The 25,848-nt window shown below is 40.5% G+C and overlaps 1 protein-coding gene across 5 annotated transcripts in view; it reads left to right on the top strand.

The window, feature by feature from the left end:
* Window positions 1–25,848, top strand: part of LOC149220598 (POLLEN-EXPRESSED TRANSCRIPTION FACTOR 2) — a 305,610-nt gene that overhangs the window by 19,016 nt on the left and 260,746 nt on the right. For all 5 annotated transcript variants that reach the window (XM_089384829.1, XM_089384826.1, XM_089384825.1 and 2 more), the window contains exons 2-3: window positions 22,180–22,380; window positions 24,290–24,364. In XM_089384829.1, the coding sequence (XP_089240955.1) occupies window positions 22,180–22,380; window positions 24,290–24,364 (276 nt within the window). The remainder of the gene's footprint in view (window positions 1–22,179; window positions 22,381–24,289; window positions 24,365–25,848) is intronic.

Raw genomic sequence — 25,848 nt, 5'->3', positions numbered from 1 at the left:
CAGATTTGTCGATGTTCATGAATTCGTTTATAGTTAATTTTAAAATGCTTACGACAATTTTTTTTTAAAAATCTCCATCCGCTATTCCGCTAGGCCGGAATACAAAACCCACTTGGGCTGTTCACATAGCTTTGTCCCTTGCACATAGCCGTCGTTCATCATTGCATGCACATAACCATCGTTCATCATTGCATGCATATAACCATCGTTCATTGAACGGGGACCTCACTTTCTCGGGTTTGTAGGAACGATATTGTTGCCTTCGAGAACGTGGAGGTGTACACCTCCTATAGCCACATCCACCATATCTACTACCTTGAGCTTTTCTACGCATCTCTGAAGGGTTATTCTTGTTCTCTTCAGCAAAGACAATAGCAATCTCACGCCCATCAATTACTTTATGGTTTTTCCTGTGTTTGGCTTCTGCAACATCATCAGGATTTGCATACTTAACAAATCCGAAGCCTCTAGGCTCTCTCATCATCATTGCAAATGAAAAAATTCCCCATGCCCTTGAGTTGGAACCTTTTGCATTTGCTTGAATCCAAGTAGCTTTTCTCCAACACCAAGATGGCTTCTAACTTTTCGCCTCTTCTCAACAACTCCTAATTCTTTTGGTTCATAGAATTTAACCTCTTCTATGGGTGGATAAGTATTAAGGAGTTAGGGGACTGGGTAAACCTCCAGATCGATAGCCAAGCTACATATCCCCCCTTACGTCCCGATATTGGAACACTCTAAACAAGGATGATTAATTTTTAATTTTATTTTAATCAAAGCATGCTGATTAATGAAATGTTGTGTAATCAATTAAATTACAAGGATGATTAATTAAATTACTGGAAATTACAGGGATGATTAATCATTAATTTTAGAGTGTTCCAATCATTAACTAATTAATGTTATGTAATCAATTAAATTACAAATGTTGTGTAATTAATGAAAATGTAATCAAAGTATGTAGATTAATGAAACACTGTGTATTTTAATTAAATTAATTTTTATGTACTTTAATTTTTAATTTTTATGTATTTTAATTTTTAATTTTGTGTATATATAATAGTTTGAATTTTGGATTTTCTGATATATGCATTCACACACTATAGCCTACAACCTATAGAAATGGAAATCATACAGAGTGAAAGGGAAAACATCAAAACAAGCTCAAAATCTCAGAATGGAGCGAAACAGAGCTAGGGTTACACTTTGCGTAATTGGGGGTTTGGGATCGGCCGCCATGCTCTATCCCTTGGACAACTTGCAGGGCAACAAAGGTTCTAACGCACCGAGTCGATGGAGGGTTCTGATCCTTGGGTGGGTTTTTCTCGAAGATCCATATCGGAGAAAACAAATCAGAGATTATTTCGCTGGATACTCGGAACTGGAAGAAAAAGAGAACAAGGTTCTTTGGCGGTCTCTGCATTCAGGGCATCTAGAACATCATTGCTCTACCGCTTTCGGTTTCTTTATAGTCTTGGGTCCATAGATGTCGGCTGACACCGGTTTGAATGGTTGAAGAAGGATCCTTGGATTTCACTGGAGAGGCCGGTGTGGTAGTCCCTGCGGCTGGCAATGGTTGCTTATACCCTAGCAAACAGAGCACTTGACTTCCATCAGATATGCGATTCGGTTCTCTGTTGTTGCCTGATTAGTGCATATGGCTCTGCGTCGGCGCACGACATCACTTTGTGCGGTGCTCGACGGAAGGGTCCCTAGTTTATTAGCGTGACAGTGGAGGTGGGACAACTATCTCAAAATCACATGCACTTTGTTGCTACGGGGGTCGGGCGAAAAGCTTTACTCGGTAGTCAGGGTCCAATAAGTTTGGTTACTCTTGGCAAACAAGATTGCCCCCTGCCCCTGGGATGCCACACATGCATTTGCTCCCCCTTGTCGCGGTCGGTGTCGGAGTTGATTTATGGCTCTTTTGAAGTGGCATTGGTCCATTTCTCCGGCAACAATTGCATCACACAACCCACTGTGCCATACGGGTTACCCGCATCTGTGCGGCCTAACGACTACAAAAGGGATTATGGTGCCCGAAACTTGGTATGCTCTCTTCGTTTCCAAATATTTCTAAAAACCCCTACTGGGACTTTAGTATTAATTTGGGTAAAAAATGTGAAAATATCTGAATCTAACACATCAGAAATCCCTACTGCTATTTTTGGTTTATTATCTCCTACTTGTTCTTTACATTAACAAGTTATTTAATCATATAAACATCGAAATAAACACAATAGCAACCTTCACAAATATACAGATCAACCACTGAAATAAACTGAGACAACACAAGGGACACCGTTACTTTTGGACAATTGTCCCTGAAAAACCCAATGCGGGAAAACCGGTGCAACAGATATGAGGGTTTTTTATTATTATGCAGATTTCTGAATACAACTAGGGTGCTAGAAATGGCTAACCTTTAGAGATTTTCCTTGGCAGAAGTACCTTGCTCCGGAGACAGATACTTCGGCTAATCAACAATCGGATGATTGGCCCCACAACAACTTCGACTATTCCTTAGCTGGACAGCGAAAGCTGCTCCAAGCTATCTTCTGGAACTGTGTCACCTTCCAGGGATTGCGTCACCCTCCTACGACTTTGCGTCAGCTGATCAACTCCTAGTTCGGGCCACGAAATCACCTCAGCGCAACCTCTTCAACCTAGCGTCATCTCTGCAGCTCTCTACGCTGCCCACGTCAGCCTCTGCGGCTTTTGTGTCAACCTCTTGGCCTTCTGTGTCCTCTGCATCAACCCTTGCTGCCTCTGCGTCAACCTTGCTGCCTCTGCGTCAACCCTTGCTGCCTCTACGTCAACCTTCCTCGGCTCTGCGTTGCCTCTCTGACACTTTCTCTACCTCTCTGAGATGTATTCTCGACCTCCTGCTGAACTGCCCCTCGTTGCAACAGATCACTAACTCGATTTCTTAGCAAACCCTGCCCCAAAAAATTGAACTGACTGATCAACTTGGTGTGTCTCCAATTTACCTTCAAGCCTCTTCTTATACTTTTCTTATTGACGATTCAACGACCGAGATTAGGTCCCTAATCAACGGTTAAAATTAGATCTGGCTTGATCCTTGTTATTTAGAACTTTCTCACCCATATTATATTAATACACATTAATATTTTAATTTTCTTAAGTTTAGACTTAGGGTATGATAAAAAATATTAATTATTTTAATATTCCTCCATCCGGGTGGAATTTCCCTAAACGATTTCTAGGTCTTGGAGATCTCATGTGCCTTAGCCTCTCCATCAATTTTCATGGCTAGAGCACATTTGATGCTACCAAAATCAACACTCCCTCATAGCGAGGAATATGCTTTAGTAATACTTCACCACAGAAACATCACACTGATCCTCTACATCGGTACCTGTGCTGATGCTTGGCCTGCTGCCTCACATCCCCTGCACTGCTGCTTCCTGTACTGCTGCCCATGACACTGCCACTTGTACATCTGTACTGCAGCTCCCTCTGAAGATGCTGCCCCTAGCATTGCCACTGCTAACTGCTGCGCAACTCAGTGACTGAGAAGTAAGTAACTGACTTCCCCCAAATACTGACATCTCGGTTAGTCTGGGAGCCTTGTGATGCTGAAGCTACCTTTGCCGCCATCCTGTGCTCCCTTTGTTGCCACTGTGTTGCTGCAAACACCTCTATGCCTTTCGCACTGCTGCAACCTCTACTGCGTTGCTATAGACTTCTGCACTCTAGCCTTGCCTTATCGCTTCACCACACTTTGCTCCACCTGACACCTGTCATCATGCTATTGTCTTTAAGGGCTCCCGTAGCCGGATGTGATCCAAGAGTTTGGGCACCTCAAGGATCCTGTCCCTAGCATGTAATCCTCTTGACTACAACTCGGTGTCTCCCCACCTCTTCTCTAGAGGTGTATGAGCACTCATGGCACAATCGTCATTAGTCTCGGCATCCTTCTCCGTCTTAGGTGGAGCTGCCTTTGAATCGAAAGCTTCTCCCTTGCCTTTCTTCCTAGGGCACTGAGATGCATAATGTCCCAGCTCCCCACAATTGAAGCACTTGACTTTGGAGATGTCCTTCTTCTTCCTTTTCCCTTGCTGTCCCGCAAATTCTAGAGCCGCATCCTCCTCCTCGTCTTTCTTGACTCGAACTTCCTTACCACAACTCCTCGCCTTGGTCAACCTCCTGATCTCTTCCTATCGAAGAGTTGCCCACATCTCTTCCCAACTGGGGAGAGTCGCTTTGCCCAAGATGCTTTGGACAAATGTCCCCTAGTCCTCGGAGATTGCATTCAGAGCAGTCTTGACCATAAACTCTGGATCCGTTGTAGACTTGTAGACCCCACGGAAGTAAGCTAGTCGCGAATTCCTTCCAACTTGAGGAGGAAGTGATTTATCTCCTCTCCTTTTTGCATCTGATATGACCTCAACTGTTTCTCCAACAACATCTTTTGCTGCACGGAAGAGCCCTGGTATAAGGTGGTTAGGGCCTCCCACTTTTCCCTTGCTGTGTTCTTCTCAACAATATGTGGTATGACATGACCTTTGACCCCGTCAACGATCATGCATTTCGCCTTCGCCTCGGCTTCCTCATACTTCTCATTAGCAGCTGGGTCAATTGGGATAGCTACAGTTTTCAAGGCATAGTCCTTGATGCGATGTTTATCCAGGATTTCTAGGATCCTGGCTTTCCAGATGACAAAATTGGAAGCCCCGTCCAATCTATCCTGATCCCTCAATCCATTCATTGCCATCTTTGCTCCTCTTCTAGATTCCCTCTGAGTCTTGACTTCCCTCCTGGAAATCCTCCGGCTAACTGTCGAACCACCCCTCTCCAATTCTCCTTTGTTGCTGCAACTCGGATCTGGATCTCTTGGCTAGAGATCCGTCGAGGTAGTGCTTCCCTCTACCTTGGTTCTGTCTCCTTAGACAGTGTTCTTTATAGGCAGAAACATCATCCCACCGGCTCCTCAAATCACAATCTGCACAACTCCCTTAGCCCCGACAACTGAAGAATTTGAGCCCTTCAGGCTCTGCGTAATCACGACTTGCGCTGAATTTGCTCCTCTTGGCCACAATGTCAATCCTTCTTGGCTGAGAAAGATGTTCGGGCATTGTGTAGGCCTGATCTGCCCCTCTTTCCTCTGTGCTGGCCCCTCCCCTGGCTCGAAATGCTGATGCAGGCTCTATGTGAGCCTTTGCGTCACCTCTTCTCTTGCCGCTTCAGCTTTGGAACAACGCTCTCTCGAGACAACTGCTTCTGTTGCAAATTTTTCACATTTCTCTTGCTGGCATCTTCAGTCCTCCTGTGATCTGAAATCGCTATGATACCATGTGAAAATTTCTGAATCTAACACATCAGAAATCCCTACTGCTATTTTTGGTTTATTATCTCTTACTTGTTCTTTACATTAACAAGTTATTTAATCATATAAACATTGAAATAAACACAATAGCAGCCTTCACAAATATACAGATGAGCAACTGAAATAAACTGAGACAACACAAGGGACATTGTTATTTTTGGGCAATTGTCCCCGGAAAAAACCAATGCGAGAAAACTGATGCAACAGATATGAGGGTTTTTATTATTATGCAGATTTCTGAATACAATTAGGGTGCCAGAAATGGCTCACCCTTCAGAGATTTTCCTTGGCAGAAGTATCTTGCTCCGGAGACAGATATTCCAGCTAATCAGCAACCAGATGATTGGCCCCACAACAACTTCCACTGTTCCTCAGCTGGACAACGAAAGTTGCTCCAAGCTATCTTCTGGAACTGCATCACCTTCCAGGGATTGCGTCACCTTCCAGGGACTGCGTCACCCTCCTATGGCTCTGCATCAACTGATCAGCTCCCAGTCTGGCCCATGAAATCACCCCAGCGCAACCTCTTCAGCCCATTGTCAGCTCTGCAGATCTCTGCGCTACATGCGTCAGCCTCTGTGGTTTCTATGTCATCCTCTTGGCCCTCTGCGTCCTCTACGCTGGCCTCCTCAGCCTCTGCATCAACCCTTGCTGCCTCTGCGTCAACCTTGCTGCTTCTGTGTCAACCTTCCTAGGCTCTGCGCTGCCTCTCTAGTACTTTCTCTGCCTCTCTAATATGTATTCTCGGCCTCCTGTCGAACTGCCCCTCGCTGCAACAGATCACTAATTCGATTTCTCAGCAAACCCTGTCCTAGAAAATCGAATTGACTAACCCTCAATCCTCCTCTTATACTTTTCTTTTAACGATTCAACAACCAAGATTAAGTCCCTAATCAACGGCTAAGATTAGATCTGGCTTGATCCTAATTATTTAGAACTTTCTCACCCATATTATATTAATACACATTAATATTTTAATTTTCCTAAGTTTAGACTTAGGGTCTCATTAAAAATATTAATTATTTTAATATCTCTCCATCTGGGTGGAATTTCCCCAAATAATTACTGGGTCTTGGAGATCTCATGTGCCTTAGCCTCTCCACCAATTTTCATGGCTAGAGCACATCCGATGCTACCAAAAATCAACAAAAATTATAGATAGAGTGAAACAACTAAAGCAAAACATCTTGCAATATGTCGGATACCTTGCCCAAATGCAAAATTTGATATACGCAGGCATAGCATTACAGGACAAGAAGTCTTTGAAGGATTATCATATCCTAGCAGCATCCACCATTACCTTCAACTTGAGACTACATGGTGGGGCTGCAACTGCGAGCAAAACAAATAATCTGGGAGGTGGTTTTGGGAGTAGTAATTCAAAAAACACAGAAGCCAAACAAAAGCAAAAGCAAGGGGGAGAATCCTTCAAGAACATCCATCAAGGAAAAAGAGCAGACGCAGAACCAACAAAACCGATACGTTCTTCCCCTAGCCCATACATTGTGGAGCAACTGAACTCTTTTCCAGAACTAGAAATAGACAACACAAAAACATATGAGCATTGTTCTTCATTTGAATCACAAGCCATCATTTGTCGTTTCAACTGTTTTTGGTCAAAACTTGTTGAGCTTCTTCACTGGGTTTTGACTAATTGGTCATTAGATTGTGAAATACATCTATGCTCAAAAGGGTTCTTCATTGTAAAATTCCCATCAACGGAGGCAAGAGACATTATCTTACAGGATGGTCCATGGTTCTGGGGATCGACGGGCCTATTCATCACACCTTGGTTCCCAGATTTTGACGCAAACACCATGGTTGTCTCCAGAATGCCAATGTGGGTCCGACTGCACAATCTCCCTCTTCATTTCTGGGATGAACGAGTTCTTGCAGGTATCGGGAACATCATTGGGACATATATTAAGACAGATACCCAAAGATTGGAGGAAAGGATATACACATATGCACGAATATGTGTGGAAGTATATCTCAGCAAAGGTCTACCAGATCGCATCCAACTGATCCATAAACAGAGGAACTGGGCTCAGATTCTAGACTACGAGAACACAACCTTTAGATGTAGAATTTGCAAGCAAACAGGGCACCTTCGAAATATGTGTCCAGAAGCCAAGAAGGACACCAATAGAAAGAAGAAGAATGGGAAACAACTCAAAGGCTGGAATTTCGCTCCACCCAAGCATGAAGAGGAGGAGGACGAGGCAAACGAGGAACCCATACAATTTGGGAACAACCAGATAACACAGGTACCAAAAACTCAGGGGAACACCTTCAGGAACCCATGGAACCACAGAACAATCAGGTACAAACAACAAACATACCAGAAGCAATGGAATCAAGTGGGTACAAACGTCTTCATTCATCAGACAATTCAGATTTGGACAAGGACAATACAAGATCTGATGGAAATCAGCTTGCACTTGTCACTTCTTCGCCGTCTCAAGGGGGATGGCGCAAGGTCGAGAAGAAGAAAGGGAGAAAAGCCTAACTTTTCTCTTCACTGTATATTAGTTTGTTTATTGTATGTTTTCGCTGGTGATGCTATGTTCTTAGCAAATGCAACATGTAATTTTGTTTTCACTAATAAAATTACGCTTTTTTCCTGGGAAAAAACCCAAAATCTCTTTTATGGTAGTATGTGGAGATTATTGGAAAAAATCTCGGAGGTGGTTCGTATAAATGGAAGTGCAATGAGTGCCAAGATATAAAAAATGGCTCATATACTAGTGTGAAGGCCCATGTAACTGGACAAACTAACACAGGGGTGCAAGTATGAACCGAGCCAAAAGATGCAAATGGCAAGCCTGACCAAGGTTTGAGTTTTGCAAATTTTTTATTTTATGCATCTTTGTAAGATATTACTGATAGGAAGCTTGCTAAGGGAAACCACCCTGTGCAAAACTCTACAACTAGGCCTCCATTGCCATCTAGGCCTGTTACCGCAACTAATAAAAGGCCCACTCTAGGCCCTTTTGAATCCACTTTCAATAACCAGGGCAAATACATAGTCGATGAACATGTAGCTCGTTTCATTTATGCAAATGGGCCAACATTCAATTTGGTGCGTTCCCCTTATTGGCAACAAATGATTAATGCAGTTAATGAATCACCAAAAGGGTACAAGAGCCCTGGATATGAAAAGGTATGCACTACTTTGTTGACATCAGAGAGAGAATCCGTGGATAGATTGGAAGGATTATTGAAATATATGTAGTTAACAAAAGAAATCTAAATGTTCATAACCAATCATTCAATGTCCCCGACCATATATCAAAGTTTTGCAAAGTTGGAGCTACTGTAGGTACTCTTTTTTAATCAATATTATTTGTATTGGAAATTCTTAATGTTAATTACAAATTTATATATGATTTCCCATTTGAGATTTAACTTTTTGAAACTTATAGGTTGCTGAAATCCGTTTTGCCTCCCACACTCTTGTCATAGAGAGGCTTGTGTTGAAGAATCTAGGGCACATTTAGTTAATGAGATTCTTCTTGACTTGATAATTATTTGTGAGGATTTTTAGTTTTCTTATTATCACAATCTTCTCTTTGATATTATTAGAGGGTGTTTCTTATTTCATCAAATAGCTACCAAAGAACAAAGAGACAAGAACACAAGATGTAGGCATTTTGCTAGGGCCAAAACCTCTCCCTCTTGGAGAGGAAAACTCGCACATTATTCTTCTTATAGAGATTCCAATTGATGAACACCAAGACCATGACCCTTGACTTACTATGCCACTCCAAGACCCAGACCCCAATCCTGTTCTTTGTCACTGCTGAGATCATCATCATCGCTGCACCATTGAGGCCATCACTACTGCACCACCGAGATCCTTATTATTGTTGCAACACCATTGCTGCACCTTCATTGAGGACTTCACCATAACAAAGAGATCATTGTTGCTGCACCATAGTTGCTCCTTCACTTAGATCTTCATCATTGTATGTATGTCTCCCTTAGGATTATGACTATCTTTATGCCGAGATCATGACTGAGATTACGAGGATCATCATCCAAAATGCATGCCGAGAGAGAGTGTCACTGGTGGATAACCGAGACTATGTGCTATACAGGGATCCTCTTCATCATATATATGTCGAGACTATGTGTGCTACTGTAGGACACTCCACCGAAGTGATATCTGAAATGTTCCCTGACACTGCCCTCATGAATCTGAGATCCGTACTAGAGACAAACTTCAAATCTTCCTTACTGTGGCATCCGAAATCGTGTCTCCCTGTATTGTGGATTTCAAACCTTTTTACTCATTTGAAAACTCAGAGGAACCCGAGTTCCTGTACTCCTGTGGTTGACCAAGATTCTTGCACCATTCGAAGTTTCAGAGGTATCCGAATTGTCTTTTCTGTGGTGACCCCAACGGGGTATATATAGTGGTTTTCCCTCCATATTAAGCCGACATGAACCAATGAAGAGGTGTGTCTTTATATGTGAGCCGACATGACTGTTTTGCTTGTTGCCTTCTTGAAGACGATTGTGCTTGTCTTGGAGGGTTGTTCTAGACACTAGGTTGACTCATATACATTTCATATATGCTCAAGAAGAGCTCTTTACACATGTCTTTGACTCTTTGACTTTCCTAGACCTATGGAATGAGCGAGAAACTCATTCTTATAATTTACAAAAATAATATTTCTTTTTCTTGACAAGTACAAAGATCAAAATTACATTTGTAAATACTGAACCTAGTTATACTTTCTTCAACACTCCCTCTTAACTTGGGAGGTATTTATAATGGTACTTGGTCATTCTCAATTTGAAGAGTCTCTCATAAGAACAATCGGATTGGAAACCTATTTGTATAGCATCATAGTAACCAACATTGTCATAGTGAAAGGCCTTGACTAACAACTCCATCTCTCCACGAGACCATGAGCTACAATGCTGACGAGACCAATGATTATAGACACCTTCATCATTGTCTCTCACATACCCACTCGGGTGTTCACTGAGTATTACTTTCTAGGACTATTCTTATCTTGGGTTCCCAACCCTCAAAGAATATCGGTTCTCTTGCCTACTCTTATCTTGGATGCCTTACACATCCTTAAAGAGCATCGGATGCCAGATGATTACCCAATCCTCCCATTCTTTCTTCCCAGATGAAGACAAGAATGTTGTGTCTATCATGTGTCTTCATTTCCATTCATGACCTTCACTAAGACTTATAGTTGTTAGTCCTGTGTCTAGTGCATGACACATGAAATAGAAAAACACAACTGTCACTCCCTTTGAATCCGGGGCGATCTAATCCAAGTCCCCTCTTGATCAGGGGCCTGTCAAAGCTCCTTCTTAACAAGGGAGTCTTCTTTTCATCAACAGCTTCTTCTTCGTGGGTCCTTCAGTTGCTTGATCAACTTCTTTCCTTGATGTCATAGAGTTCAATTGAGCTTTTTTCCTTGTAGGACATTAGCCATCGAACACTTTCCTTCCTGGTTCGTCATGTCATTCCTTTCTTTGTGGAAAGTGGCCTTCTTGATACATATCTGGAACCTTCGTCATGTAGCTACTTCTTTCCCATCATGCTTTTTTAAGGAATTTCCATCCACCACATGGATGCCAGTTGTACTTGTACTTACAATTCTTGTTTTAGTAGCCCTGCATGCATTTATCGAGATATTATTCAAGAAATCAAAACATAACATTAAATTAAATCGTACCTTACTAGATGGCTCTTCGTCATGACATCTTCTTGTAGGTATCAACATCTTGCATTCATGTTGACACATCTCCCAAAGATATCCATTGTCAAGGGTCTTCATCTTTTTCTATCAGCGTCTTCATATCTTTTCGAGAGATTTCTTAGTCAAGTCTTCTTGGTCTTTTGGATGTTGATCACCTTTATCAGGGTTGCATATCTCACGATCTCTTTCTTCCTCACACATTCCATTCCCAGGAACTTTCAATCAGAGTTTTTTTTATTGTAGTCAACCACCTCATACTTCTTATGAGGACATATTATGTTGATTTCATCTGGTGTAACTTATGCCTTCTTGCGTCCTTTCAAAGGAGGAGATCCTTTTTCTCTTGATCATGCTTCTCAAGATATAAGTAATGATCCATGTTACGTGCAACCATATGGCATGTCATTATAATATTAAACACAAGCATACATACTTCATTTTATCTTCAGGTCATCGAGGCTTCTTCCAATAACTTCCTTGATTGAAGAGATCTTCAATCCCTTGATCTACTTCATGTCATCACATCATTATCTCATGGATTCCATAAGTTGGAATTCTTGTTGAAACACTTGCTTCCTCTCTAGATTAGTGAACCCTTCGATGAGGATTCCATCAAAGAATTTTGAGGATCTTGTATATCCCCAACTGGTAGGTGTTTCCTCTTTGACTCGATGTATGATGAGCCTTGTCCCAGATGACTCCTTCCTTTTCTTCAATGTCCACTGAGGTTCCCAAGAGCTATATTCTTCATGTTTGTCTATCATGGGTTTTGTCCTTCATGATTCCCATGGTGATGTCACAAGCTCTTGTTTCTAATGCTTCCATGATGCCATGATGCATCTTATTATCTTGGTTGCGGAGGAGGAAAGGAAGGTTGTGGCAGCAGGAGAGGAGGCAGCAGAGGGAAGATGAGGTTGCGACAAGGTAGCAAGGAGTAGCGTGAGGGTTTTGGAGGGCTAGGTGGATGTTGCAAGCAACATGGAGGCTAATGGTGGCAGAGTGGAGGGATTTGAAGGTTGAGTGGTGGCTTAAAAGCCACGACACGGGTATCAAAAGGGCAGTGTTAGGCCTCAAAGGCTTAGATTTTTGCCCAAATCTCACAAAAAATCTTCACTTTTCACGAAGTGATGTTGATTTATTCGGCCTTGCAAACAAAAATTGAGACTAGATCTTGCCCTCCAAGGCCTAGATCTGTCTCAAATCCCAAAATTTTCCTTGAATAACTTCTGATTTTTACTTGCACAAGTAAAATAAAACACCCATGACCCAATATATACACAATTTGAAAATAAAATCTCAAAACCCCAAGGAATTAGAAAATTAAAATTATTTTACAAATTAATTTAGATCTATACAATTAGAATACAGATCTAGTGGATCTGAGGAGTATGAGTCCAAATTCGCTCTCAGATCAGTGGAATTAAGCTCTTCCTAGCCAAATCTATCAAGTAAACACAATATATAAAAGATGAATAATTTTAGATGAGACACTAGCTAAGAAACCCTACAAGTGAAACTTCGTTAGATAAGTCTCGAGATTTAATTAGGAAGACTCTTTAGTTCTTATGCATTTGGAGTTGGTTGGTCCAACTGAGGACTTCCCCTCACGCCCAAGTTTTCGAATATAAAAGATCTCTGCACATTCAAATCAAGTTGTCAGATTGATAGAGATATAAAATAATACTATAATCCTAAAAAATTAGAGATACCTGTTAATTTAATTGAATTAAAATGCTATCTTAGATCCAATAACTTAAGCAAGATACCTGTGCAATAAATTATTTCACAAAGGCTAATAATCAACAACTTCTAAAATATACTTCAGTAGAGCATTAGGAATAATATTACCATAAGAAGTAGGAGAGAAACACCATCATCAATGAAAACCCCAAAGACTTTGCGTTATTATTATTCCAGAAAAAGTTACAAGAGAGTTTCGAGTGCAAGTACACGATTCAAAGATCGGATGCTTTGTGAGACAAATAACCTCTAATTTATAGGTAAATTCTCCAAATGGCTAGTTGGCTTGATCTTCGTCAAAGTAATTTCGACCGTTGATAAAGATTTGATTATCTTTTAATCTCTTCTGTCGAAATATTTAGTTTTTGAGGAATTTTCGAATTTATTTTTTAACTCATTTTTAATTAGCTATAAATTAATTATTTTGAGCTAATTTCCTCAAAAAATTGATTTTGACTTAACCATCAAGGCCCAAAGGTCCAAAATTTCTTAAAATTTTGAATATTCACTTGGTGGGAGACTTCCAAAAATTAATACTCTAGGACCCACGAATTTTTTATGTGGAGAATTTATTTTCCTTAAGACTTTAATTTTGATTCTAATTAATTAGTCTTAAGATTTTTAATTTATTTTTGCCAGAAAATTTAATTAATTGACATATGAGGGGATTAATAATTTTTTCCAACCTCTAATATTTTAGCACCATGACAAAAATATTATTTACATAAAATAATTACATTTCAACTCTCAAAGAGGGAAAACCCATTCGTTATAAACTTTCAATTATTTAACCAAATTTTGCAACTCAATATGATCTAGTAGACCAAGTGATTTGTAATAAAATAATTTAGCCAATTAGCTAAAATTATTCCCAAATCACTTTTACAGAAGACTCGATTAGAACACTAGGACTCACCTAAGATCTTAACGACAATATTCACCCTAGCTTTGGGGTAAGGCTGGAGGGAAAAACTCCGTCGATCATCTGTGTTTAGAAACACAGATGAATTAGTGAGACGAAAAACCTCTTAAGATGAAAATCGTGATCAAAATAATAAGCTTACCATGTTAAATTATGGTATGTTTTATGCTTAGAGCAGTTTACTTCAATTCTTCTTATTAGCCACTGATTAACAATCACATATACATAAAGTAAAGTGTAGATATAACTTTAAACGATTGACAGAAAACAAGCCAAGACAAGAGACACAAGATGTGGTGGCTAGCCAGGGACAAACCCCAATGCAGGTAAACCCTTTGATCAAATCTTTTTTTATTTTCAATAGTTCAGCAGAGAGAAATAATACAAAATCAAAATTCTGTAATTTTATATCAGCAGCAGCAAACCCTAAATCAGCAAAGTCAAACTTAGTCAAACGAGATGAAATTGACCTCCAATATGCTTGGTCAATTTCCTAGTCATTTAGTCCTCGAACAACTTGAAGAAGCAACCCATAAATTGCAGTTGACTGAAGTCAACCTGCTGCCCCAAACTAGGGTAGTGAACGCTAGTCAAACTAGAGGTCAGATTGCCTCGGTTCGTGTGCCAAAATCTGCGAGCTGCTTAGGAGAGGCAGCCATACGAAAACCGCACTCTTCTAAGGTCAACGCTGGTCAAAGATACCTTCTGTAGCCCCGATCAAACTCGGTCAACGCAGTCAACTATTTCTGTGTCCTTTTTCTTGCGTCCTCCTTCAGCCTGCGTCCTCTTACTTCCCATGAGAGAGAGATCCTCTTCCTTGTGTGTACCCAATATGCAAGGAGAGAGAGAAGAATGTGAGAGATGAGATGAGTTAAAAATGAATCAACCTCGCTTGTATTTATATGATTTGCTAGGCATGTGTGCCACATATTTAGCTGCTGGCCGACCTTGACATTTTGTCAAGTAAATACAAATAAATTAATATCTTCATAAATACTTGTCGGAATCGGATGATCTTTAGATCAATCCTACACCTTTCGACAAGAGGAACCTAGGAAAAATATCAGCTGCCATAAATAGGATGACCCACATGGAGTTTGGCCCTAGTTGCCAATTTTAACACTCCCTCTCAACTAGGGAGAACTCCATCTGCTAATCCGTTTGATCGTCGATACTGTCCCTGCCATCAAATGCACTGCCTTGCACTGCTTGGCTCTGCTCTGCTGAACTATGAAGAAGAAGAAATGATCGAGGATGTATCATACCATCCTCCACTGACCTGAAGTCAGTCTCAGAGTGTGTCATACCACTCCCACTGATCCCAGATCAGTATCATTGATCCCAGATCAATGGAGGTCATCCTAGCATAGGGAGTATGGTAGATACAATGATGCGTCCATCGATAGTACTACTAATGGTCCCTAACCCCATTTCCCTACTCATTGATTAGATTAGAGGTACTTTTCATGAGTCTCAGATTGCATAGGTAAGATGCCTCGACAGGAGAACGAACCATCCTGTCCAATAGTCGTCACAGGAGAACTAATCGTTCTGTCCACAGTTGCCACGTGAGAACTAATCATCCTGGCCCACAGGAGAACTAATCATCTTGTCCCACAGTTGCCACGGGGTGTCACAGGGGAAGGTTGAACCTTTCACCCTGTACATAGTGCACCACCAGGGGATGGTGAGTCGCCCTGTGGTCGCATGTCGCTCCAAGAAGTACCCCGCGTCCCCCTGGAGCTCCTAGAACTCAATATATGCATCATACACGACCCTCATAAGAGGGTCTCTCAACGACACCACGTCATTCTCGGAAAGTCAAGAATTTGACCTTCCCATGGGCTTCGTCAAAATGTCGGCGACCTGTTCATCTGTATCGATATGTTGGAGCCTTATTGCTCCTCGCTGTACCATATCCCGAATATAGTGGTACCTGATATCGATGTGCTTGGAGCGATCATGAAATACAGGATTCTCTGATAAACGAATCTCGCTCTGGTTGTCACACAGGATCACGGTAGTATCCAATGTGAATCCAAACAACTCACTGAAGAGCTTCAGCAACCAAACTGCCTCACAAGAGGCCAAACTAGCAGCAATGTATTCTGCCTCAACGGTGCTCAAAGCCACCAACTTCTACATCCTGCTCATCTAGGATATCGAGGCAGATCCCAAAGAGAAACAACACCCGGAAGTGCTCTTTCGGTCCACCACACTCCTTGCCCAATCAACATCGGTATATCCTTGTAGTCTCACATCTTCGACAGTGTATCTCAATCCATGTGTGATTGTGCCACGAAGATATCTCAACAGATTCTTGGCACCAATCCAATATGTGTGGTGAGGCTCAACCATACTCAACGTGTTGACTGCAAAACATATATTCGGACGGGGGTTCACCAAGAACATCAATGCTTCGATGAGTTGACAATACTCGATAGCATTTTGTAAAATAGGTCCGACAACACTACGACTTAACTTCTTGAAGTCAAGCTCCATCGGGGTAGTCACGGGCTTGCAGTCCACCATACCGAACCTCTCCAATATCTTCACCACATATTTTCCTTGAGATAGGAAAATCTCCCCTGGTTTCTGCCAGACTTCCAGTCCTAGGAAATAGTGCATCAGTCGCAGGTCCTTCATCTCAAACTTAGAAGCCAACTCCCTCTTACATTTGTGAACGAGAGGGTCTGCACCTGTTAGAAAGAGGTTGTCAACGTACAACACCAATATGAGAGGTTTGTCATCTTCAACCTTAAACTAAAGGTTAGGGTCGGCTTCACTCTAGTGAATCCCAACTTCATTAGGTAGCTACCAATCCTCTCATACCATGCTCGGGGTGCCTGCTTCAGCCCATAGAGGGCTTTCTTCAACCTACACACGTGAGATTCCCGCTCATGAATCTCAAATCCTTCGGGTTGTTCCACATAGACTTCCTCTTTGACCGAACCATGCAAGAACGCGGACTTGACATCCATTTGATGTAGGTTCCATCCTTGCGAAGCAGCAAGGGCTATGACTGAGCGGATGGTGGTATATCAGGCAACAGGTGCAAATATCTCGTTATAGTCTATACCTTCCTTTTGAGAGAAGCCCCACGAGCGACAAAATGAGCCTTATACTTTTCAGCACTTCCATCAACTGCATGCTTTATCTTGTAAAGCCATTTCGAAGTGACAACTGCTTTGTCCTGGGGTCTGGGGATCACATCCCAGACATCGTTTTTCATGATGGACTCATATTCCTCAGTCATAGCATCTTTCCATACTTGATGCTTGACAACTTTTGCGAACGATGAAGGCTCATTTTGAATGATCGTGCTCATGATGGTCAAGTATCCCTGATACCTGGCCGGCTTCTTATTTTCCCGGAAAGTCCCTTTGGGTGCAATATGTCCTTCAACATCATCAAGTGTCCCCCTAAGCCATGAAGGCCTCTTCCTAGAAGAGGAAGGCTCTTGCGGAGGGGGATTAATGGGATCTATAGGTTCTTCCATATCCGACATTGTCTCGTCTTCCTTTTCCTTCGGTTCGCTGGTGTCAGGTTCTTTAGATCCCCTTTGAGTAGGAAGATTGTCAACTTTGCAAAGAGCCATATCTTCGTCAAAATTGACATCATGGCTAATCTCGATTTCCCTTTGACCAGCCACATAGATTCTATAGCTCTTAGTATTTTCACTATAGCCCACGAAGATTCCTTTCTTTCCAGATGCACCCAATTTATTCCTTTTCTCTTTTGGCACATGAAAATATACAGGGCTTCCAAAAATTGTAAAATGAGATGCATCAGTTTTCTTACCAGTGAACATCTCTTTGGGAGTCTTGGAACCCAATGCTTGATGAGGGCATTGGTTTTGCACATATACGACAATATTCACATCTTCGACCCATAGAAACTTCGGAAGTCTTTGATCATGGAGCATAGCACGAACAACTTCCACAATCGTACGATTCTTCCTTTCCGCCACACCATTCTACTCAGGAGTATATGGTGTTGTAGTCTCCCTCTTAATGCCAACCTCTTTGCAAAAGTCATGAAACTCATTGGATTCATACTCAGTCCCATTATCAGTCCTTAAGATCTTGATCTTCTTTTCGGTTTGATTCTCGATCAAGGCTTTGAAGTGACGAAACCAAGAGAACACTTCATCTTTCTTTTTCAAGAAGTATATCCAAGTCTTGCGAGAATAATCATTTGTAAAAGTGAGGTAATATAAATATCCTCCCAAGGAGTTCACAGGCATCATACCAGATATGTCTGAGTGAACCAACTGCAATATATCGGAGGTCTTGCTTTGGCTTGAGGGGAATGGTCCCCTTTTGAGCTTTCCTTCGGCACATCCCGGACATACACCTTCTTGCTCTACTTTGAACTCGAGCATCCCTATCACCATTTGTCTTGCGTTGGGTAGAGCTTTATAATGAAGGTGAGCAAAACCTACGATGCCATAGTTCGGACTGAAGGGATGTGTTACAAGACATGACACCCAGTGGACTTCCTTCGACCTGATATAATGAATCAACTCGAAACCCAAGAGTGAAAGCTTCTTTAAAATTCTTTTTCCATACACGTACCTTGCCATCGATGAAGGTCACCTTGTAGCCTTTGTCTTCCATTGCCGAAATGGACACCAAGTTCTTTTTGAGATCAGGTACATATAGGACTTCTTGCAAATGAATTGTATTACCCTGATTCAATTGAAGAGTGACATTCCCTACGCCTTTCATAGGATATTTTGTGTTGTCCCCAAGAACAATTTCCAGGTTGGTCTCCTTCTCTATCAGATTAGAGAGAGCTTCTTTGTAACCAGTGAAGTGCCTTGAGGCACCACTATCAATAAGCCAATTTCCCAGCGAGTCTGGGGGAGCAGTAGTAGAGAGGGCCACTGGTAGACAATATTCATCTTGCTTATTGTTAACAACGTTAGATTCATACCTTGTGTTTCTTGCCTTTTTGAAGGGTTGTCTTCTTCCTTGATTTCCAACGTTTCTTTTACCTCTGCCATTGGACCTGCCATTCCTTTGATTGCCTTGAGAGTGATTTTGATCATCGTCATGATGTGAGTCCCTTTTATCAGGGCACTCTCTCGCATAGTGGCCCATTTTGTTGCAATTGTAACATCGTCCTTTTCTTCCACCTTTCGATTCGGCCTTTCCTTTGGATTTAGCCCTAGAATGGTTTCTTCTTTTAGTATGAGAAGAAGAGGCAGAGGGATTGCCTTTCAGTGCAGGCATTTTTTGCTCTTCCATCCTTGTTTCTTCTGCAATACTTCTACCCATCAATTCCTCAAATCCTTGGATGACATTATTGTTGAGAAGAGTGGTTCTGAATATATACCATTTGAGATGGGAGCCCTCCGAGAGTTGTGATAGTCATTTCCCTATCAAGAACGACTTCCCCAATTGATAGGAGATCATTTTTGATCTTTGTGATCCTTAAGAAATATGCTTGCATACTCTCATCGTTGTCCTTCTTCATTTCCTTCAGCTTATTTCTAAGGAACAAAACTTGATTTGCATCACTAACTTTAAATAAGCTCACTAGTCTATCATAGGTTTCCTTGGAGGTGGTCAGCTCGGAAACATAGGCCACCAGGTGCTTGTCGATAGAGTCCCAGATGATCTTCTTTGCTTTGACTTCTCCCCTGGTCCACTTGTTCTTAGCAGCATCAGATGCATTTAATGGAGTCTCAACGATTTTGCCTCTCACATGGTCCAACACTTCTTGATCGTCTAAAGTCAGATCGAGAGACATCTTCCATTTGTGATAGTCAGACTTCTCACGGATCTTGTCTTCGGCGGGGAAGAGTGTTGAGGACCCCATGAAGTTTTTAGGATAGCCTCGCCAACCTTCGGTGATTGCTCTTGCTCTTGCTCTTTCTTGGGTTTTGTCTTCAGATACCATGTTAAATTATGGTATGTTCTATGCTTAGAGTAGTTTACTTCAATTCTTCTTATTAGCCACTGATTAGCAATCACATATACATAAAGTAAAGTGTAGATAGAACATTAAATGATCGACAGAAAACAAGCCAAGACAAGAGACACAAGATGTGGCGGCTTGCCAAGGACAAACCCCAATGCGGGGAAACCCTTTGATCAAATCTTTTTTTATCTTCAATAGTTCAACAGAGAGAAATAGTACAAAATCAGAATTCTGTAATTTTATATCAGTAGCAACAAACCCTAAATCAGCAAAGTCAAACTTAATCAAACGAGACGAAATTGACCTCCAATATGCTTGGTCAATTTCCTGGTCATTTAGTCCTCGAATAGCTTGAAGAAGCAGCCAATAAACAGCCCCAAAAACACAGTCAAACTGCAGTTGACTGAAGTCAACTTGCTGCCCCAAACTAGGGCAGTGAACGCTGGTCAAACCAGAGGTCAGATTGCCTCGGTTTGTATGCCAAAATCTGCGGCCTGCCTAGGAGAGGCAGCCACACCAAAACCGCACTCTTCTAAGGTCAACACTTGGTCAACGCTGGTCAAAGAGACTTTCTGCAGCCCCGGTCAAACTCGGTCAATGCAGTCAACTATTTTTGCGTCCTCCTTTAGCCTGCGTCCTCTTTCTTCCCACGAGAGAGAGATCCTCTTCCTTGTGTGTACCCAATATGCAAGGAGAGAGGGAAGAATGTGAGAGATGAGATGAGTTGACAATGAATCAACCTCACTTGTATTTATATGATTTGCTGGGCATGTGTGCACATATTTAGCTGCTGGTTGACCTTGACAATTTGTCAAGTAAATACAAATAAATTCATATCTCCATAAATACTTGTCAGAATCGGATGAGCTTTAGATCAATCCTACACCTCTCGACAAGAGGAACTTAAGAAAAATATCAGCTGCCATAAATAGAATGACCCACATGGAGTTTGACCCTAGTTGCCAATTTTAACACTCAAGCAACCTTCAAATTTTGCTTGAAGCCAAGAGTTTGAGGAAAATTCTGAGTAGAAGAAACCTTGATGGAGCTAGAATTGTAGAATAGGCTTTGATGCTGACTGATATGAAGAGACTTGGACAACAGTGCAAATACCCACACATGAACAGAGAAATGCAAGTAGAAAGGAGATTGCCACAACTCTACATATTGTGGATTCTAATATTCTATGGTGTATTGGGGATATATATAGAAGTAGAAAATTAATGGAGAGTTATGATCTTTGACCAAGTCTCTTATCTACAAATATAAAATACAAGTTAGGTGAGTGATCGTCTTTGTCCAAGTTACTTATGGAATATATTTACAATGAGGTAGGTGAGATAATATATTTACAATGAGGTAGGTGAGATACAAAATATAAATATAATATATATTTGGACTATGTTCACTAGGAACTAGGACCAAGTCTCGTTAAATATCTGGCTAAGTAGGGAAATTATATGCATTTTCCTATGATTGATAACTATTTCCATCATGATAGGCTATCTCCTTTAATTGTTTAGGGAAGGAGGTCAATGTACCATCTGCTCTATATCTTGACTGTTACTCATCTTTTGAATAGAATTTTGAGTGTCAGGAACATCTAAACAAGACACAGTACTTGGAAATGTTGTCTTATGGTAAATAGTGGATGTCCCTCTTCTATGATATCCAGCTTACTTAAAAAAACGGATTCTCTTTTTCTATAATAGATTGCTATTAATCTTACCAGTTAATTTGCTATTTATTTTTTATTTAATGATATAGGCTAAACAGAACTTTTCCCTTTTTGTGTTGATTTTTATTTGCAGAGAAATCTGTTCTATCATCTATGTGCTTCAACTTTCAAGCACTTGATTCTTTAGGTGTCTTTTCACCTCTTAAAGTCCCTTGCTAGTCTGCCAACCTACGATGAACTATGTTAGGTCTATTCTCTATGGTTGGCTCTGTTTGATTATGGGAAATGCTTTGGCTGGAGTTACACTGTTTCCATTCCTCAATCAGAGGCAAATGCCATAACTGGTTCTGTGCAGGTATCCATGGCATAAAAATAACATAGCAAGGTAGGTTCAAACTTCACACTGGTAGAAGGTAGACCTAAGGAATTTTAATTAGGTACATATTTGCATGGTATGTATGTATCGTACAATTGGTTATTTGCATTACTGTGTTGTCATGTTCAAGATCAAGGGTCTGGTGCTGTATTCTGCATTTACATGGCACAAAACGAGTTGCTTCATTGGATTGTATATTTGCTATCTTTAGGCTCAAGTCCATAATTTTAGTTGCTTCCATGCTGTGCACTAATTTTAGGTTGATTCTCTTCATCTAGGAACTGGAGCCTTTGATACCCAAGGGGCTTATACTCACATGGTTTCTCTCATGCTTTTGAATTACATTTTATTCCATAAACTGTTTAATTGGGTTTTCAACTTCTCATTGATGTTGGCTTTGTGAAAATTACTAGAAATGTGGAATAAGTGTGTCCCATTTGTTTGTTTTCTATCTAGGCACTTGCAATGAAGAAATTGGACCAGATCACAGCACTACTGAGATTACCTGCTCAAAAGGTGGATGATGTGAAATTTATGGTGGACAAAATAACACAGGGAGAGTGGGGTGCAGGAAGATGGCTTGATATTTTAATTGGTGCGTGTATCTATGTGACTGTGCGACAAAGTCATCTTCCTCTGACAATAGTGGAGGTTGCGGTATGTATTGGGACTTTGTTGGAAGTTAGGTCCCAATAGTTATTTTTCTTTTTTTCCTCTGCCATTTATTGGGTATCTACTATCAATAGGTTTGTCTGGATGAAATTTATTTTGTACTGGCTATCATTTAGGGAAAGTTTGCAGAATGAAATGACTTCATAGTAAATTTGTAATTTTAACATATTCATTTGGAAGGATAATCTAATAAACATGTCTTCTGTTGTACCTAGTGGTTAAGGTGTGAAAGTAGGGCTTTTCCAGTTGATGTCTGAAATGATTTTCTTTATGGCACCAACATTGTGCATACATTTAACTTTTGTTAAATAATAGTTAAAAACAGTGTAAAAATGTAGAAACTTTGAAAATCTGCCGAATCTGAAATTTCCACCTCATGTCTGTGAGGCAGTGGATCGAACTTTATTCAACCACTATGCCAGAAACTTCAAATTTGTCAATACTACTTCTATGCAAACTCAAGAATGTAGACACTGCAAAGACTTCAACATCTATCTCAATACACAGATCTGAAAATTACTTCGATTACAATGGAAATATAACATCAACAAATCAAATCTGAATCTTTCATTAAGCATGTTGAAACAACATAGCATTCAGTGCCTCTTTCCTAATAAATCAACATACTGAAACAAATCAAAATTTCTCAATACATGAGAAAAATAAGATTGGAAAATCAGATCTGCAATCACAGATTTGGGATGGTAATGGTGCACTTCATATTTTCAGAGTAATGAAGATAAAGTGCAATACCTCAGCTTATCCCAAAATTGTACAACAAGTCCATTCAACTCATTCCAATGAAGGACTCTTTAATGTGTCCCATACCCTAGCTACAGCATCCACAGTTATTGAAAACTCTAACCAGCAATACAAAGGCCAAGCAAGACATCCCACCAAGCTCTACAAGCCAATCCTTGGAGATTTCAAACAAGCCAGTGTCATGCCGACTGTAAAACCCCAAGATCTCCCCTTGCATCACGTAAGTTATCTAGGAGATTCACACACTTGTATCCCATGAACTACTATACTCAAGACTTACAATTCACAAGGCAAGGAACCGTTAGTATCCAAGCACTAATCCTTGTTACATACATGATCTTCCAAAATTCTACAAATAGTCACCAACCATCAATCTTTATGAGACAACAATAAAGCATGGACTAAATTCACAGGCAACCCTAGGCTTAGTCAACAAACAAAGCTTCAAATGGAGTGCTTCTTGAATCTCAAAAGCAAGCTGTTCAAATGCACACGAGGGTTTATCCAAGCCCCAAGTTGGTGTGCCTCCCAAGGCGGGTGTCCACATATCAAGCACTCCTCCTCCATGACAATGTGCCCTCCAATCAATGGTTCCTCAACTACAGCATTCTTCAAATTGTGTAAGGTGGTTACATGCTCCTAGGGCCAAACTCCCAACCTCGAAGTGCCTAATGCCCTCTTCCAAAGTGGTTACTCCTCCACATGCCAAGCACCCATCCTCCTCAACAAGTAAGCCCTTGTAGAAGATCCCAGATATGCCACGTGCCAGCAGCGCCAGCTATCACATCAAGGAGTGCTTCTCCCTAGCAATGTTCCCAAGGAAAGCATAGACCCAATCTAAGTTCTCCAAATGTAAGTAAAAAATAAACAAAAGGGCTAGGAGACCAAAAACCCTTCCCATCCCATGAAGCACACTCTCTTAGCTAGGTGAAAACACTTTTGGAGAAACCAAAAGCTAACCAAAATGTTTGCAAAAGATTGTTGTTGTAAGTCATTCTAATTCCAATACATGAGGCAGACGCAATTCTGTTTCATTGTTTTTTCATATATATATATATATAAATTCTAATTTTCATTGTTATTCTTTTCCAAGTTCCAACTGTTTGATTTGGGTTTTATACATTGTCTGTAGGTGGTAATTAATTGTGACGTTGGTGAATTGGGGCGAATGTACAACAGAGTGATAAAGTATCTAGACATCAAATTGGTCAGCAACTAACCATTTTCAATGCTTGTTAATTTGATGCAAGATATCATACAATTTCTTTATGCTGACACATGACTAATCACATTGATAGCAATCAATCTCAATTAAATTAATTTTTCTCTATATTTTATATTGTTTTGATCTATGCATGATTATATATTACAAAAGGCAGAAACTATGTTGCGGGGGAGCGCTCCCGCTCCCAATCCGCGCTCCGGGCGGGAGCGACTCGAGAGCGGGTCGGGAGCGCGCTCCCGAAATCGCTCCCGAAATGGGAGCGATTTCGGGAGCGCGCTCCCTAAAAAAAATATCGCTCCCTGCCTTTTCGGGAGCGATTTCGGGAGCGTTTTGCCTTTTTTGCAATTTTTTTTTTGGTAGTAATGTTTGAAATGCAATTTTTTTTTAAAGAAACAAATAATTTTTGAGTGGGGCAGCTTAATGATCAAGTCTAGGCCCTAGTATTGATATGCTATTCATGGTAATGTCAAATTCTTAAAGTAAAAGGATGACAAGTGACATTCTCCTTAATATTCATCCTTTTACTTAAATTTTTAACATTACCATGAAATGACTCAGGATGTTTGAGAGTGGTTCTAGCCTCATTGGATTTCATATGGAGAAAGTAGAATTTTAGATTTCATTCAAAATTCAGCAGACTTATCAGTTTTTTAGGATTTCAGGATTTCAGGATTGCAATGTTTCCATTGAATTTTGTCATGTATTAGGGTATGGAACTCGTATTTAATCAAGAGCACCAATCCCTCTATGTACCTTGATGTTAGTGACATTGGTTGTCGAACTCCTCTATCATGACCCTCCTAAAAATGTACGCATCACTCAAACAAAATCTTGACTTGACATGCTATGCTTGTTCTATCTTATGTTAATGCTTAGAGGGTGATATTAATGACAAAGACCCTGCTTTTCCAACAAGACTAAAAAATTAGACATTTCTCGTGGTGGCAAGAGGCCCAAGCATAAGAAATAGATAATAGATTTACTTCTCTTTTCTAGTTTCTAGTAACTTTTATAACTATTGACTCTTTCATATTTATTATGATATTTTTTTAAACAATATATGACAATTTAAGTTTGAAGTTGGCAATTATAACTCATTAGTAATGAATTATGAATATGATGCTTCATGAAAGTTGAAAGTTGTTTCGTTTCATTTCATTTTATAACATTTCATTTCATGTTAGATATTATTTGTTGTAATGGTTACACTTAGCTTACAAGTACAACTTTTGTGATCAATGATGATAAATGTTATATATTGAATTTTGAAAGCTTGAAACTTTATGATTGATGAATCATGAGACTCAATATGTTGTATGTTACTATGTAACTAACTTGTGGACGTGGTTGATGAAGATTATAACTTCTAGATGATTGTTGTTGTATGGTTCAATCTATGTTTTTTTATGTTTTTTATATCTAATTCATTATTCTACATGTTTTTGTTGACATATATGTATCAAAAT

This window comes from Pinus tabuliformis, chromosome Q (assembly GCF_031772625.1).
Source record: "Pinus tabuliformis cultivar Carrire ecotype Pingquan chromosome Q, CPIR1, whole genome shotgun sequence".
Lineage (NCBI taxonomy): Eukaryota > Viridiplantae > Streptophyta > Pinopsida > Pinales > Pinaceae > Pinus > Pinus tabuliformis.
This window is presented reverse-complemented; position numbering and strand designations above follow the sequence as displayed.